General features: G+C 39.8%; 1 protein-coding gene across 1 annotated transcript; it reads right to left on the bottom strand.

Annotated features, from left to right (window-relative positions):
- Window positions 1-15,872: 15,872 nt before the first annotated feature.
- LOC122901727 (gamma-crystallin F-like) lies at window positions 15,873-18,296 on the bottom strand. Its single transcript, XM_044240836.1, has 3 exons — window positions 18,288-18,296; window positions 17,955-18,197; window positions 15,873-16,145 (listed from the first exon to the last, which is right to left on the bottom strand). Exons 1-3 carry the CDS (start codon window positions 18,294-18,296, stop codon window positions 15,873-15,875), a joined length of 525 nt encoding a protein of 174 aa, XP_044096771.1.
- Between the last annotated feature and the right edge of the window lie 420 nt (window positions 18,297-18,716).

The following is an 18,716-nucleotide window of genomic DNA, read 5'->3' as shown; positions in this document are numbered from 1 at the left end:
AGGCAACAGCGGAAGGTGAGCTCAGTCTTCTGTGCGATTAGAGGACTCACGAGAAGGGATAGGATTATGGCTATGCACGGAAGAAAAAGCTAGCAAGTGGGTTATGTACTGAAGAGGAAAGAGGAGGAAGGCAAACATAACCCACGGTTTTGTTTTGTTTTGTTTTTTTGAGTAACTGAAAGGATAAGGGATATGAATTGGAAACCAGGATTTAAAGGAGAAAGTGACACAATTTGGCAGTGTAAACCGTGAAGGGTATTTAAAGTAGTATTAAGAACAAGTGAAACAGCTCAAAACATTGATTAGAGCATCGAGGTGAGGTGAGGTCAGAGCAGTTCTAAAGAAACGATTTGTCATCGTACGGTACCTCACACAATACCCGTTTTTGTATTTATTTATACTCTGCTTCTAAAATTGAGGTGAAACTATAAATACCTAAAAAGCACAGACACCGTGAAAAGAACAAGAAAGACAAGAATCAAGTTTTTTTAAAGAGGAGAGTCGAGAATGGATGTATATAATCAAATATTTCACCGCAGGATGCTTATTTTGTCCAAAGATGGCAGCTGAGAGCCACTCAGCAACGTGCCACGGGCATCCTTTAATTTCTCCTCCAGCTCTGTTATTGGCCCCTCCTTTTCTCTCCTTTTCTTCGCAGGCTTGCTATTAAATATTTATGTGGAGCCACATCTTACCTCTCTTCTACAGGGTAGAGATTTGGAATTGGGAAGAGAAAGCATATAGCTTCCTTTCATTCCAATCGCCAGAGGCCAGAAATACTTAAATTTCTGACACTGTTGACCAGCCAAATTGTGAAGAGGGCATACAACAAAGACACAGCCAATTGAAACAACTCATAAGCAAATGTAATTTGAAGTTCAGCCTTTTCTCCTGAAACCTCTGAGACTGCCCCTTCTGTTGGTTAACTGTCCTCAGTCACAGCGCCCATGGCCACCCACTGTAGAGCAACCCCTACACTTCTCTTAGCTTGATCTTAAAAACCAAAACATGGTCCCAAACCATGAGTCCTCATTCCTAGACATGTAATTCAGTCTTGGGAAGAGGAGTAAGGAAGACAAAGATGCGGGTATGAGAAAGGTGGGATTTTTAGGTGCCGGCACTATGAAAACAAGGGAATAAAAACTCACTGCCACCAACACAAAAAGCAGCACCTCCCACTGGGACGTTTGCGAGTTCCTATGCTGTAGAGGAAACTGGTCTAGATACCAGAAAGGCCAAAAGTCTAAACCACAGCTCAGAGCCTTTAACGGAAGATAAGATAATGAAAATGTTAACAGGAATAAGAAAAATAAGAAGTTAACGGTATGGAACACCGCACAGAGAAAACGTGTAGGCAACTGTTTGGGTGTCTGTGCTTCTTTCAACCAGAGAGCTTTCCATTTCATCTGCGGAACGTTAAAAAATTCATTTGATTTGAGCTATTAAAAAGGACAGAGCCAACTGAAACAAGAGTTTAAATGGGTCACCCAAAAGACCTCTTCAACCTTCATCCCCTCCTACTCCATTTTAGAGCACTCTGTTCTTTCTGGGCTCTTATTTCCCACCAGTGTTCCTTCTGCTCAGTAATATACTGAGCTGCAAACATAATTTAAAAAATCAGTGAGTGAGAGGTCAGGGGAGAAAAATGGACTCTCAACCAGGAGAGTGTGTCTTCTCCCTAGAAATCACTCTTGCAAGAAAGAACAAGAAGGAGACTCTTTAAAAATCACAATTTGAGGTGAGAAATGATTCCATTTAACTTGGGCTTGAGCTAGCTCTAAGTTGTTAGTGCTGTGTTTTCTAAAGGTCTGGGGTCAAAATCCATACATTTTTATTTTAATAAAATAAGTGGATAATTTCACTTTAATTGTTAAATAAACTAAAATCATGAGTAAAGTAGAAGCCATATCCCAATGACTGTATTTCTTTGCTGTTTCATACAATTTCATTTTCTGGGCTTGAGTATTTGAAACCAGCAATTTGAAGGGCTGGGTTGCTAAGAGACCAAGTCCTAGGTTGAAATCAGAAAAGCAGGCCTCTGTTTGCACATCTGTTACTGATTGCATAGGACTTTGTGGAAACCACTTTGACACTCTGCACATCCTTTAGTTCAGAAAAATTATCTTTTTATCAACTTCCCTGATAAGGTATCAAATATAAAAATTTGATGGTAGAGCAGGAAACTTAGGAAAGTAAGTAGAAGAAGAGAAAAAAATTTGGTTTAAAAATTCTAAGATCGTTTTGTCTGTGACATTGTGAGTCAGACACCATGAGGCCTTGCTCTGTGCCTTTGTTTAACTACTTTATTAAGATATAATTCACATAGCACCCACTCATTCACCCTATCACCAGGCAAACACCAATTTACTTTTTGTCTTTATAGATGTGTCTATTCAGGAAATTTTCTATTAATGGAGTCATATAATATGCAATCCCATGTGATGGGCTTTTTTGCTTGACATAATTCTTTCAAGGCTTGTCCATGTTAGAGCATGCATTCACTTTTATTATTGAATAATATTCCAGCATGTGAATATATCACATTCTGTCTATCCATTGATCAGCTAGTGGACGTTGGGGTTGTTTTCATCTTAGACTATTATGAATAACACTGCTATAAACATCTGCATGTTTTCATGTTTCCATATGAACATATGCTTTCGTTTCTTTTCAGTAAATATGTAGCATTTAACTATATGAGGAACAGCCAGACTATTTTCCGTTTATACCCCTATCAGCAGTGTATGAGGGTTCCAATTTCTCCATGTCCTCTCTACCATTTGCTGCCTTTTTTATTAGAGCCACTCTAGAGAGTAGGAAGTGTTAGCACTTGGAGGTTTTGGTTTGCATTTCCATGCTGGCTAATGGCACAGAATATCTTTTGATTTTTTTTTTCTTTTTGAGAAATATCTATTCAGATCTTTTTGCCCACTTTTTACTCAGTTATTCGTCTTGCTGTTATTGAGTTGTACTAGCTACTCTGTGCTTTTCCAAGTTGACAAATCCAGTAACTCTTGGCACAGTTGGTTTTATTTGATGAAGGAAAGCATCCTCATGCTCCCAGGAAACCACCGTCTTCCAATGATACATTTTCCAGCACAGAGTCCTTCCATCTATAAACAAGGGTCCCCGGGGTAAATTTAAGCTGGGGTTTCAGTCTAAGCAAAAACTTACATCTAGAGACGAATGAACCTACTTTATAATGTCAGAAAATAAAAGCTATGCAGCCCATTACAGTTCCCCTGTTTGCAGTAGATGCCAGAGCACTTGGAGATAATTACTTCACTGCCCCAATGTGCTTTAGATCTACTCAACTGAAGTGCATTTTGTGTGCTTGAAATAGGATCTGGTTTGTTTTAGATGTAAATACTTCTTTCCCTGTATATTTTAATCTCTAAGACATCTCCGTTCCTTTCAGAAACAGACATGACAAATCTTTGAAATAAAAATATGGGGCGAAATAAAAAATGTACTTAAGGTTCCTAATCGATTAAAGAAAAAGCCACTTTTGTTCCCTTTATGCCATGGAAAGTAAGCAGTATCCCTGAGAATGAAGTCTAAAGCTACCTGTGGTGTGTTAAATCTTCAAGGTCCTACAGTCAGTCGCCAACAAAAAAGAAGCCATAAAGTCTTTCAGAATGTGAGAAGGTAAAGAGTAGAAAAAGCTTCTGAATTACTGAAAGTGAGATGCAATAAATTCTATCATTCAGAGTGACCTGGGGCAGCCTCTCTTCCCCAGTACCTGCCAGGGCCTTTGTTATATGGAAGTATCACACAGTATGCAGTCCTTCCCTCTCTCACAAGTGAGGCCCGGCAAGACTTCAGATACAGATATAGATTGTTTTTTTTTCAGATCAACATCCCTCCTACCCCTTTCAACAATCATGGATTTAACACTATCTCTCCCAGTTCCCACGTTTCTCTCCAAGATATTTGTGACCAAGTATCTGTTTAACAGGTTATCCTCCATTTCTCCCACTCAGAAATATTTGCATTCTCAGTGAATATTCTGAAGGAGGAAAAAGACATTATAACTAAAGGAATGTGTTCTCACGGTAGACTAGTGTTCTTCTAGGAAAAGTTTTGTTGACCTGTTGAACAGTTTTCTATTTTTTTCTGAAGCTGGTAGCAGGTTATTTTCCATGGTCCCACTCTAATTGGAGGCAAAAATATTCTGCATTTGCTTGCATGCATGGGGTTTCTCATAACCTCACTTCATTGATTTGATCAAAAGCTGCATTTCCAGTTTAATCGCTCACTTAATTCATCCTGCTAAATCGTTGGTGCTGATAATAAACTGGTTCCACACTTAATAGGGAATTTGCTCTCATGGACAATTGTCAAAAGAACATGTCAAATACTATAGCAGAGTTTCAGAAAAAGAATGATTCCAAAAATATTTCTGAGCCATAGAAATGTAGGTAAACTCTCAGTAGGACTACACTGAAAACTCCCACACTAATATTAGTGTTTAACTATTTCCTTAAAGTACGAGTTCTGTTACAATCCAAATAAAAGTTTTGTAGGCATCAACTTTTGTTATTTTCCTGATGTAGAAAATGGACTGTTTGTGGCTGGACAGAGACAAGTGAAAACACATCATAGCAGTTTCTATCAAAATGATCTCTTATTTTCTGCAGCTTGTCTCCTGGCCTTTTGGAAAACAAAGTGGGCAGCTAACCAATCTGCTATTCTTTATGCATGAATTGTAGAAAGGAAGGAACTCAAGGACAGGTACTCACTGACTACAAACTTTGAAAGGAGAGGATATGTTGTCTTCACGTTGGTTTAATTTCCCGGTTGAATATTTATTATTATTTCTTTAATGAATGGATTTCTGGCCTTTTCAAACTGGTAAATCTTTTTGAAAAATAATTACAGTCATAGAATGTAGATCACAGGGACAAAAATCGAAAACTCAACTAGAAATAGAGCCAAACTAGTATTTTTTTAGACGCTTAACTCCCATGTAAGATGCTTTCAGTTACAAGGAACAGAATATTCAATCTAAAGTGGTGTAAGGAGGGCATGTGTGGTGATGAGTACTGGGTGTTATACGTAACTAATGAATCATTGAATACTACATCAAAAACTAATGATGTACTATACAGTGGCTAACTGAACATAGTAAAAAATAAAAATACATAAAAATAAAGTTATTAATACTGTTCATATGTAAAAAAATTTTTTTAAAAAGAAAAAAAAATGGCATAAAGATTACGGATACTCACTGGTTTAGCATAGATACTAGAGCTATGTCCATTCTCATTCAGATCAACTGAAGAATCAAAAAAAAGTCCATTTCCCCCAAATTTTCAATTTGCAGATCTGAAGCTCTTCAGCCCTGATGGGACAGACCTCTGGTCATGTGCCCAAATCTTAGTCACCTAGTGTGGAGTTTGGAAAAATGTAACTGGACTAAATTCAGGAGGGCCTTCTTAGGAGATGCAGATAACTTTAGTTTCCCCCCGCCTCAGTTGCAATTCTTTGAGCTACTTGCAATAGAAACTTCATCTCAAGTTAGCTTGAACTATATATAAAGATATTTAGTATTTCACATAATAAGAAGTTCAGAGTGAGGATAATCTCCAAGCATGGTTAAAATGGGATTCTGGCTTTCCTGCAATTTCCTTGGCTGTGCCTTCATCCATGAATTTACTTTATTAAATGACTAATTTATTTATAAATGACTTTATTAAAATGAGGTAGTTTCTGGACTTTTCCCTTATTGCCAACCTACCCATGATGTTTTTATTTATTTATTTATTTATTTATTTATTTATTTTTAATTATTTATTTAACAGACAGAGATCACAAGCAGGCAGAGAGGCAGACAGAGAGAGAGGAAAGGAAGCAGGCTCCCCGCCGAGCAGAGAGCCCGATGCGGGGCTCGATCCCAGGACCCTGGGAACATGACCCGAGCTGAAGGCAGAGGCTTCAACCCACTGAGCCACCCAGGCGCCCCTACCCATGATGTTTTAAGATGGCTGTAATAGCAACTTGAATAACCCAGCAGGACAAAAAGAAAGCTTTTAATTCAGTGATGAAACAATAGGCTTTTCTGTAGTATGGTTGAGCCAGTTTAGGTCATATGACAACTCTCATCTGGTGTAAGTCAGGAGATCAGGAGAATGCCTTGATCTGTCAGGCTTAAAGCTGAGGTCCTTGATTGGATAGGCTAACAGGATTAACACAATTGGTTTAGAATTGGTAACCACTCTGGAGCTGGGGATGGGATGGCATTCCCTTAGAATGACACAGCACATTGAGAAGGCTGAACACTTGAACACAGTTTGAATTTTGTAAGACAGAGGAAGAATAGATGGTAGATATTCAGCCAACAGTGATCAGTACACATCCATACCACACTGCCAGGAAACTCAGGGAAGAGAAAGTGATTGACAGAACGTGAAGACAAATTATCCTTCTGACAATGCCGTTTTTATCTTTTAACATTTGACTGATAATGTGAATAAAAACTTCCCTGGGTAAAACATGGTAACTCAGAAGTACCATTCTAGAAATAATTAGATTTCAGTTTTAAGAATTATTCAAAGAAATACTCAAAATATTCACTTTCTGATTTCAATTTTGAACATGGATCTCACAGAAACGACACTGGGATGCATCATCCATGAGGGAAAGGAGAGATGAAAATGGACATAAGTGATGCACATATGAATTACATGTGCATTATGTGCATAATTGATGTTATCCTTAAAGATACTAACAATATTTGCATTTGAATTCTTTCTTTTTTTTCTTTTTAGATTTTATTTATTTAGTTGACGGAGAGACACACATCAAGAGAGGGAACACAAGCAGGGGGAGTGGGAGAGGGAGAAGCAGGCTTCCTGGGAAGCCTGATGTGCAGCTCAATTTCAGGACCCTGGGATCATGACCTAAGCCGAAGGCAGACATCCAACGACTGAGCCACCAGGTGCCCCATTATTTCTTTACTATAATCATTATCATCAATATCATACTGACCCTAAGATATCAAGACCTTGTTCTCACACGTGACCATCTTTTCCCTTTTGGAACACTGTAATAAATAAAGGATAAATAAAGGAATCAGAAGAAAGAAGGGAAGGACCCTCAGCCACCCACCGGTCTCCACAACCCTCACCTTGTCACTTCTTTTCTTTGATTCTGATGATTCCGGAGAAGGAACTTAGGGACAAAATTTGAGAATCCTGAGGACATTGCTTTCTTTTCGAATACCAAAAACCTCAATAAATCCTCACTTCTCTGCATTCAGTTAGCACAGATGCCCATTCTAGATGAGCATCCTTTTACCCTGTTTATTTTCTGGTTCTTAAAAGAGAAACTTCCACCTCCCATGAGCATTTGTTCTATACCGCAATGCACTGAGGACATACAGCAGTCTCCCCTTACCCATGGTCTCAGTTACCTGAGGTCAACAAGGTCTCAGTTACCTGAGGTCAACGAGGTTTGGAAGCAGATGATCGGAGAGGATGTTAGAAGATTAACAGTAGCCTAATGTTTCATCACATACCTATGTCATTGCTTCATATCACCATGTAGGCGTTTTATCACCTTACATCATCATAAGAAGAAGGGTGAATACAGTACAGTAAGATTTTGAAAGAGAGAAAGAGCACATTCTTGTAACTTTTATTACAGTGTATTGTTATAATCATTTTATTGTATTGTTACTTATTGTTTTAATTTCTTCTGTACCTAATTTATAAATTAAACTTTATCATAGATGTGTATGTATAGGAAGAAACATAGTATATAGGGTTTGGTACTATCCACTTTCAGGCATCCACAGAGATGGGGAAACCACCATTATAGACCCTAAGTTCAAGAAGACAAAATAGCCCAGAAGTTTATAGTTTATTTCTCAAATCAGGCAGATTTCTTTTTTTTTTAATTTATTTTTTAAATTTCTTTTCAATGTTCCAAAATTCATTGTTTATGCACCACACCCAGTGCTCCATGCAACATGTGCCCTCCGTATTACCCACCAACAGGCTTACCCAGCCTCCCACCTCCTGCCCCTCCAAAACCCTCAATTTGCCTCTCAGAGTCCACAGTCTCTCATGGTTCGTTTCCCCCTCCAGTTCCCCCAATTCCCTTCTCCTCCCCAGCTCCCGATGTCCTCTGTGTTATTCCTTTTGCTCCACAAATAAGTGAAACCATATGATAACTGACTCTCTCTGCTTGACTTACTTCACTCAGCATGATCTCTTTCAGTCCCGCCCATGTTGCTACAAAAGTTGGGTATTCATCCTTTCTTTTTTTTTTTTTTTTTGGTATTCATCCTTTCTGATGGAGGCATAATACTCTATAGTGTATATGCACCACATATTCCTTATCCATTCGTCCATTGAAGGGCATCTTGGTTCTTTCCACAGTTTGGTGACTGTGGCTATTGTTGCTAGGAACACTGGGGGTACAGATAGCCCTTCTTTTCACTACATCTATATCTTTGGGGTAAATGCCCAGTAGTGCAATTGCAGGGTCATAGGGAATCTCAAATCAGAGCAGATTTCAATTCAGAAGATCAGCTTCCTTTCTGACAAAGGAAGAACAGGATTCGAATAAGGGAAACTATGAATGGATGATAAACCCTGACTGTCCTATGAATACTTTATAGAATGACCTAATTTACTTAAAGAGTTCACCCAGGAAAGCATTGAGTGTAATTGCTTCAATATGTAATAGAGACATTTAGAGAACAAAGACTTTCTGTCCTAAGTTCTTGTTCTATTATTTTGTTATTTAGTGATGGCTATTTATTGGATAAAACCAATCCAATGCTGGAAAGATTAGATTGGTATACTTTGTAAATTCACCAAAGTCAAATATTAGTCTCAAATACTGTCCCCTTAAATTAAGAAAAGAAAGAAAATCAAACTATTACTTATTACATGCCAGATATATGCTAGGTAGTGTTTTTGTTTTTATTTTTTCATATCCCCATTTGACTGAAATCCATGATTTTCCTAATGTCTTCAACAGAGCAAAGTAATCTGTCATAAATTACCAGATAACAGAGCCATCAATTTTGGTGAAGAAAGGAAAAGAAAGCACCATTATTAAACACCCAGTCTGCACTTAGCACTGTGCAAGGCAAATACATACAATATTTTACTTTCCTTATTTAACAGACAAAAAAAATCAAAACGTTTACACATCTTAGAGTATGCGGAAAGCATACTCTGTGCCAGGAGGAGCAAGAAGCCAAAGCCAGCCACTTGTACTCCTGTCCTCATGTGAAATACAAGGCACATAGGCACAATTAAAGAGAAGATCAGAAGAAAGGCATACCTTTCCAAGTAAATTGAGAAATGTGGCATATCCTGTCCCTTACAAATGTGTGTGTTCAGGGTGGTGTGTCTGGATCCCGAGGGTTTCTGGGAAAGTAGTTTCCAAAATGTTCCACTGCCTTCATTTTCACAAAGTAGATATGTATACTACAAAATAGTAAACAAACTCTGAATCCTGAAGACACATGTCTTCTTTCTGCATTCTCTTTTTTTCCCTCTCTAATTTGATACTCCGTTTAATTTGGCTAACAACTGGCATAAACGTGTAAGTGAACATAACCAACTATGCATCACAGTCCCCTTTTGTGAAATGCACACTACTTGTAAGGTCGAGCTGTTATCAATATATATTTATTGTGAATCAAAGACTTCAGTTTTTCTCTTTCCATTTAATTAGTAAGTATTGCACTGAACTCCTCTACTGCCTAGAGTAAAGGTTGTTCATGAAACTAATCATACATGTAACTCTTACTAAAGTAGCTCTTTACCTCTTGATGGCTGTAAACAGTTTATCACTTCATTATTCAGTCTTTTATCAAAATTCTAGTTTCCTCCACTGTGGAGAATTCCTTCAGTCAATCAGCCTGACAGCATCTTTCTTTATGGCTACAAATGCAGCAGGGTAAAAATAATTGCATGTCAGAACAAAAGGAAATTTACCATTGTCCTCATCTTGTCAAAAAAAGTACTTGATTTGAGTTTTGAAAACTAGAACAAGATTTGAACATTTTTAAAAAGTGTCTCTTTTTGATATGCTTTTTTCTTTGGCTTTGATCTATTAAATTCGTTTGAAAAGAACAGCATGCAATATTCAGGTTCTCGGCTGGTTATGTTAATGAATACTTCGTGAATTTCCCAAATCCTCTAGGTTTTATTATCCAAATTCCATAAATAGCTACTCTCAGTCAGCTGTTTGACAAACGTTTTAGAATATTTCTGCAAAATATCTGTGCGTGCATCTTGAAGGGAAAATCTCTCTGAATTCCTTCATAACTGAAATGTGGGACTTTGGTATCATCCAAATATGGTATTTGGAGCAAACTTATTCTTCATATCCAGCAAGAGCTTATGGATGTGTCAGAATCACTGATAAGGCAGGAAGCATCTGGGTCCCGCTTGTTGAATTATTCTTTGTCTCCAACTGGATTACATTTCAACAACTATCAAATAGGACTCCATCTTATTTGATTTTCTGCAATAGTTGTATTAACGAGACTTGGGGCTCTCTTGTTAAACATTTGTAATCTGAAACCTGTGCACAGTACCCTACGTAATCTTCCTAAAAATGGATTGTACAGCCTGGATTAAACTCTCATTCCTCTTGACATTCCAGCATCCGAAGAGAGTGACTTCCAGGACATCCAACTCAGCTCTCTCACTTTCCGATTTTTATCTCTTTAGTGGTTCACTGTTTTTCTCTTCACTACAACTCCTATAAAATCTGGTTATTCTTCTAAGTATGAACACATGATCCTATTAAAAAATGGTTAAGGTAAAAAAAAAATGGTTAAGGTATTGATCTGGCCAGGGTAAAGTCAAAGATGAATATTTTTAACCAGTGATTTTTCATGCTTTTCATAAAATCTATAACAATGTCAACAATCAAGGTAGATATTAAATTTTTTTTTTCTTTTGGGGTTTTATTGTTTCTCTTCTTCAGTTTATTTGATTTCTTTTTTTTGTAAAAACAATACATAATTTAAGAGAAGAATCAGAAAATACAGAAAAGGAAAATAAGAAAGACACAATCTCATCTATATAGAGACAACCACTTTAATATCATATGAGTATGTTTTGGTCATATTTCTTCTGAGTACACATATATACCTGCATAATTTTGGATCAATTTCTGTATACATTTGTGTGCACACACACATAATTTTAATGTATTGAATCTATTTTAAAGATTTATCTTTGGCTATGGGATCCATTTTACACAATTAAAAAAAAAGATTTATTTATTTATTTTAGAGAGAAAGAGAGAGAGAAAGCATGTGCCATGCACGGGCATAAGTAGGAGGAGGGGCTGAGGGAGAGAATCTCAAGAAGACTGCACTGAACACAGAGCCCAGTGAGGGCCTTTGTCTCTCACAAGCCCAAGATCTATACCTGAGCTGAAATTAAGAGTCGGTCACTCAACTGACTGAGCCACTCAGGTGACCCAGTTTACACGATATTTTTAAATGACTCCATAGTTTTTAATGTATGTATGTATAGTTATTGGCTTAAATAATACTTTTTTTTTTGAGGGGAGGGAGAAAGAGTATTTGTGGGGAGAGGGGCAAAGGAAGAGGGAGAGAGAGAGAGAGAGAATCTTAAGTAGGCTCCATGAACCAAAATCAAGAGTCCAATGCTTAATGACTGAGCCACCCAGATACCCCTAAATGGTACTTTAATGTTGGTCCTCATATTACCTCATTTATAAGAGTTTCTCTCTTACAAATAATCCAGTGCAGCTATGATTGAATGAAGATGAATTTTAAATTAAAGCAAAAACAAAACAAAACAAAGATCTCCAAGAACTGACTAAAGTTGTTTTAAAGCATAGAAGTTTGCGATATAATCCTTGGTTTAACAATACTTCAAATAGTTGAACAAAATATTACTGGCAATCTTGAATTCAAACTAGTTCCTTTTAATTCATTTTTTAAATAATTTGTTTCTCCTCAACTTACCAGGAGTTTCTCTAATCTGGGATCCCTCATTTCTCCCACACTCTCCTTGGATATGCTAGATAATTGTACAGGTTCAACCATTATCTCTGTGAAGAAATTCCCCAAGTCTCTAACACTGGGTCTATTCATCAAGGGCTTTTCAAGACCACTTTGTTCAGGTGATGAATTCCCTGCCTTGACTCTCAGGACATCCCTTCATTTTATGTTCATTGCAAGACAAAAGTATGGTGTGAATACATTTCACACCATACTTTTGTAGAGACATATGAGGAGAAGATAATTTTCTTCCCCTCATATGTATCTTACAAAAGTAAAAAAGTGAATAAAAAATGTAAACTCTATTTTCTGCAATACCAGAAGGGAGATGACATATGAGACTGTAAAACTACACCTCAGTGGTGCTGAAAGTGGTAGGCTCTTTTTTGATGCTGTCCAGGGAGAAGAACGGCCAAGGCTGAGAAAGCAGGGGAGTCGAGAATGTAGCATAATGGGGCAGAGTTTTGGAAACTCCAGCACGAATTCACTTCCTGTGACTAATAGGTTCAACTGGAAGTGACAAGTCTGTTTTCTTGCATCAGAGGAGCTGCGGGACCAGAAGAAGGAGAGGACGGAGCTAAAATGGAAGGCCCACAGGGAAAAGATACTTGACATGTCTTCTATTACCATCTTGTCAGGATGCAAACTTCAGGCTGGACAAGGCCACGTAAGAAATTGCACTGAGTGAAATAAGTCAAGCAGAGAAAGTCAATTATCATATGGTTTCACTTACTTGTAGAGCATAAGGAATAACACGGAGGACATTGGGAAATGAAGATGAGAGGTGAATTGGGGGAATTCAGAGGGGGAGACAAACCATGAGAGACTGTGGACTCTGAGAAACAAACTGAGGGTTTTGGAGGAGGGGGGCTGGGGGATTGGATGAGCCTGGTTGTGGGGATGGGTGAGCCTGGTGGTGGGTATTATGGAGGGCATGTATTGCGTGGAGCACTGGGTGTGGTGCATAAACAATGAATTTTGGAAGACTGAAAATAAAATAAAATTAAAATAAATTTAAAAAATAAATTATCTAAATGATTAAAAAGAAAGAAAGAAATTGCACTGAGCTAGTAGCCCAGCTTCTGGTCTGTCTGCCAATAGCTCTTAGTTAATGGAAATCTTTCTTTTAACTTGGAGAATATGGTTCTATTTGGTTTCTGTGGTTAATGAATTGAACACATGAGAAATCAGCCATAGTAAACAGACATCCCATAGCCATCGGACAGTGGTGGGACTTAAAGGTCCCCAAAGGTCATCCTTTGTGGAAACCTGTCTCTTTTTGCCTGAAGCATTCTTTTTAGGGTAGATTGTATCTGTGCAGAGGAGGCCAAGGAGCACCCCTTAGGTTCAGCTGGATCACATTTTCCATGTGTTTTTAACTGGTTGAGTCATAATGCCTTTAGGTGGGACATGTACTTTCTAGTTAACCTTAAATGCCTCCAGCCTCTGTTTACGATGTTCTAGCAGTTCCTCACATTCTTGTTACCTTCCCGGCCACCCAGGACAGTTAGATGTACCCCCTCCTCCCTCCCTTAGATCGAGGCACTATCGCCAGAAAATAAATGTTCAATGTATCACTCTCTGATCCAATCCGCAGAAACTATTGGTTCACATACACTTTCTCCTTTTATGAATATATTTGCTCAACATCACTGGGCCTATTTTGAACCAGGCATACTCTGCTCGATCCTTCGGAAGATACAGACGTTCGAGACATTTTTCCTAGCTCTCGAGGTTTAGAATCTAGTAGGGAAGGCAAAGGTGTCAGCTTCCAGAATGAGACCGCTGCAGCTGAAGGGCCGTCACCGCAGAGGGAGAGGGAGGAGGGGAGGAATTTGTGCCTGTAGGATGGAGGATGAGTCATGTTTATCGTCAGGACTTCAACTCAGTGTAGTTAGTGGAGGAACCGCGTGATGGGATGAGACCGGGACCTATAGCCCCCCACTGCTTCAGTCCGTGAAAGGTGACCGTGATAACTTCATTATCTCCCCATGAGAGACGGGACGTTTGATGACTCTGTAAAGCTTTCACGCGTTCTCTGCCATCTCTTCATTTTCGTTTCCTATCACTCGGTGTCAGACTGAGCTGTATCTGACAACGAATTACCGCCCATCTTCCCAGCTTGGGTGTCTGCCCCATAGACATGGAATGAGAAGCACAAAGGTCATCTTAAATTTTTGAGTAGCCACATTAAAAAGATAAAATTGTAAAAAATATATAAAATGTAACTATATAAAAATATATATTATATAAATATTTAAAAATATATTTAAAAAGATAAAATTATCTTAACAATAGACCCAACGATTATCATTTCAGTCTTAAATGTACATGAAAAATGATGAGATCTTTCATATTCTACTTTTTTTTAAAGGTTTTATTTATTTATTTGACAGAGAGAGAGAGAGATATCACAAGAGGCAGGCAGAGAGAGAGAGGAGGAAGCAGCCTCCCTGCTCAGCCGAGAGCCCGACGCAGGGCTCAATCCCAGGACCCTGGGATCATGACCTGAGCCGAAGGCAGAGGCTTTAACCCACTGAGCGACCCAGGTGCTCCTCATATTTTACTTTTCACACTAAGTCTTTGACATCTGGTGACAGCTTTGTTTTGGACAAAGCTCGTTTCAATTGTTCAGGGTTGTCATGTGCCAGTGACTGATGTCTTGGTCAGTACGGATTTAAACGTCCATAGAGCTTCTCCACATGCCTTGGAGCATGCATGGGAGTTAGCGAAATAAAATGTTAGGCATAAATAATCTGTCTAATGTTTGAGGTTTGGGAAACAATATATTTCCTAACTGAACATATTCCCTTTCTTTTCTTTTCTTTCTTCTTCTTCTTCTTCTTCTTCTTTTTTTTTTTAATAGAAAATAGCTTGCAGTGGTTCTTTCATAATAATGGCCCTTCAGCTCCCCAAGACCATATTTCAACAAGATGTTGCCATTTTTACCATGAGACAAACCCCTAAGCTAGGAAGAAATTTGTTTTTTCTCACGTACATGATAAACCTCTGAAATGGAGAAGTCTAGTATTCACACTTAAAATCTTGTGATGTAATAAAATACCGAAATAGGTTTCATTTGAGGAACTTCATCTGCCGTGATTGCATTTTACTTTCCTGATCATGCAGCCACCTGTCTTTACTTCTGTCACTCCGTGCTCATTCTCGTCAGTGCACACACTACCTGAGTGCTCTGTACCTCCCCTAAGTAGAAAAATGTTTGGAAGAGTCATTTGGGTTATTTGCTTACGTGACACTTCTTTCTTATATTTATGCTCTGGATACATAAATAATAAATCTATTCAGCCAGTCACATATGTTTAAGACCTAAGCCATATCAGACACAGTTATCTTAGCAAACTTATCTAACTCGATCACTCAGCTGTCCCACTTAATACAACCTCCAAAAGAGAGGTCTACTAAGGAAGAGTACTAAGAAGGTGATGAGGGGTTCTGCCAGCAAGCTTATAGAACACCTTCCTAGAAACTACTATATGCAAAGCTAAACTATGTCAGTGACTCTAAAATAAAAACTCATGTAATCCACATCAGAACGTTATGAGACGAAGAATATTATTACCCTGAGTTTTACAAGTTGGGAAACTGGGGCACAGAAATGCTAAGAACTTGCCCCATCACCTATAGCTAGTAAGGATTTGGACAAGGCATTTGACTCCAGAGGCTGTGCTCTCAACTGCTACCCCATACCACCCTTTCCACTGATATGTGTAAGCAAATCCATGTTATTCCCAGCTTGCATTCTCCTGAGCCTACAAGGCAAACAGGACCACATAATTGCATCAAACACACAGGAAATATTTTATTAGTTTCCAGATGGAGAACAGGGTAGAGTACAAGTACTTCAATAGTAATCCATGGCTCTCCTCAATGAGCCCACTCGGGCACTCGTGGCCCCCCAGTCGTAGTAGCGCCTATAGTCCCCCGGTCTCAGCAGGTACTGCCGTCCCCGGTAGTTGGGCAGCTCGTAGAGGATCCAGCAGCCCTCCAGCACGTGGAAGGAGTGGATCTCACTGAAGTGGAAGCGGTCGTGAAGCGAGGAGCAGTCCTCAGTGATCTCTACCATCTGGCCCCTGTAGTCCTCTCGCTCGTAGATCCTGATCCTGTGGGAGCTGGTCTGTGGGTTTAGTAATCAGCAGATGAGGAGAAGTCAGAAAACCTAGTCCTTTGCAACCAGTCACACACCCCACAGGGGGAATGGACATCTCTTTATCTTTTCTATATCAAAGATGACGAGTTTTAAAGATAGGCAACACCAGGGCAGCTGTGTACAGTTAAATAAGTTGTACACTGCAAAACTGAAGAAGGCATCATTCACCTAGATCAAATTATGCATGTATGCCCTAGAGTTTCTAGGGCCCCAGCCTATATAAATCATACATGCTGGCACTAGTTAGTATCACTCTTAAGTAACTATGTATATCTATATTTCTCTGACCTTTATGGGCTTATAGTGGACTGAAGTGATCCTTGGATGGCATAAAAATAATTAAATATTTAAATACAAATTTTAAAAGGATCCCTTGGAAAAGAAAGTTATAATTTTGATCTCAGAGTATTAGAAGAAGCTAGTGGGAAAGGAAGCCAAGTTGCTTTTCCTTCAGGTGAAGTCGCAGACTGGCAGCAATTCAAAAAGAAAGTCTAGCCCAGGTGACCCCTATTCCCTTTCATCTGCTTTAAGCCCTGCTACTCTGAGATCCTGAAAGGCAAGAGGCATCACAAAGATGAGATTTATTTCTCAGTTCTTATACATGCTTCTGCAAGTCTGCTTATGTAATGAACCAACATGAGAGCCAAAGATCATGAAGGAGACCGGCCCAGGACCAAGGGAGCATAAAACCTTAGAAAAAATGGAAAGTTAGACTTTTTTGTCTGGAGCAAATCCTGCCTATTTTCCTTGAGCACTTGCTCTACTTTTATGTCCCTTCCCAGAAGGCGCCGATCCTCTCAGTGTCTTCCTGCTCCCACCACGGAACGCTCTTTAGGAGAAGTTTTCACGAGCGATCGTCCGCAGGATGAAAAATGGCTAAGAAGGAATCTCCCGCGGTTGGGAAAGGACCCACACGTACATCAGTTAATCTGGCCTTCACAGAAGCCTGGTGCATGTGGAGCAACCATTCTAGACTTTTCTTTTTTTATGAGACACTAATGACTGGGGCGTTCAGTCTGTAATTAGAAAAGTCCAGATGGGAAAGGAGAAACTGGGACTTTCAGGTTCTTCCTGCTCCTCTGGGTCCATCAAGGCATGGGTTTGAGTCAGTCTGAGTGGGTTTCACACTTTGCAAAAGCGGCACATTTCCACAGGACTGTGTCATAGATTAGAGAATTTCCAACTGTGGGATTTCAGGCCACAGGGGCTTGATTTGGGGAACAATGGGTTTTGCAGGAGCTGCCGGAATCAGCTCGTTGGTTATTTGTTTTGACTGAATGAAAAGCGGGACTTGATGTTCATAATAATAATATATATATATAACATATATAATAATATATATAATAATAATAGTTAATATTTAGGGGAAGTGGTGGCTTGCCATGTGCTAGGTACTCTGTTTTCAGCCTTATTCTGACCCTATGACTTCGCTACTTTTATTGGCCCCATTTTACAGATGAAGAGAGAGAAGTAGCTCGAGGAACTAGCCCCAGGACACCTGATGAACCAGTTTCAACATGTGGCTTATTTGTCACCAGAGCCAGGGACACCGTGAATTTTCCCAGTAGAGGTGAGTTTAATTTTAGCAAAGCAAAATAAACCTTTAAATTAAAAGCACTGCACCACATTTACAGTGGAAGAAAACCTTGGAGATATTCAGAAAGGAAAGGAGAACATAGAGCAGCAACAGAAGGCTGCCGCCCCGTAGTCTGAAAGCCGGGTCTGGAGCGCTCATGGGACGGGAGGACCGAGCAGGGCCTGGGGGGCTGGACTCACGTGCGGGATGAGACGGCAGGAGCGGACCGAGTCGCTGAGGCCCATCCACTGCTGGTAGTCGGGGTAGTCCCCGCGCCGCAGGAAGTACTGGCAGCCCGCGTAGTTGGGCTGTTCATAGAGCATCCAGCAGCCGCTGTCCACGCGCACCGAGTTGCAGCGGCTGAAGTAGGGCTGCAGGTTCGGGTGGTCACTGCTGCACTCATAGTGGCGGCCCTGGAAGCCCCGGTCCTCGTAGAAAGTGATCTGCAAGGCAAGGGAGGGAAAGGCTCAGAGGCCTGGCCCCAGGCCCCAGCGTGTGGGGCCCCTCCTGGCCTGCGGCTGCGCTGGGCTCACCTTCCCCATGGCTGGTGATGGAGGTCAGTGATGGGCCGCCCTGGCGCGCGTCTATATAGCAGGAGGGCTGCTGCGTTGGCAGGAACAACACAAAAGGGGCCCGCGGGGTGAGGAGGGGATTTTCTCTCTCTCTTTTCTACATAATGACTGCGGGGGTGGGGTGGGGGACTTATTGTATGTTTTCTCTTAGACTCCCCAGTGTTTTCGAATTGATGACCCGTGTTAAAACTGTCACTTGGAGTCTCTGGGGCCTTTAAATGAAGCCTATTTAGGAATTTAGAACTGAGCAAAAGCCCTTAATCGAGTTAATAATTGCAATGAAATATTTCAGTTATCTTTTTAAATTTCAAGACCATCTCCTTTTGAATAACAGAGCTGGGTAGTGACTGAGTCTGAGGTCAGAATGGACCCCAGCACGAGACGTTTCGA

This window comes from Neovison vison, chromosome 3, assembly GCF_020171115.1.
Source record: "Neovison vison isolate M4711 chromosome 3, ASM_NN_V1, whole genome shotgun sequence".
Lineage (NCBI taxonomy): Eukaryota > Metazoa > Chordata > Mammalia > Carnivora > Mustelidae > Neogale > Neogale vison.
The sequence above is the reverse complement of the archived record's forward strand: the minus strand, read 5'-3'. Positions and strand labels throughout refer to the sequence as shown.

Excerpts from the sequence above, each read along its gene's own strand:
- LOC122901727 (XM_044240836.1), bottom strand. Across the intron at positions 16,146-17,954 it reads CCTGCCGTCTCATCCCGCAC|ACCAGCTCCCACAGGATCAG; the intron begins GTGAGTCCAGCC and ends CTAAACCCACAG.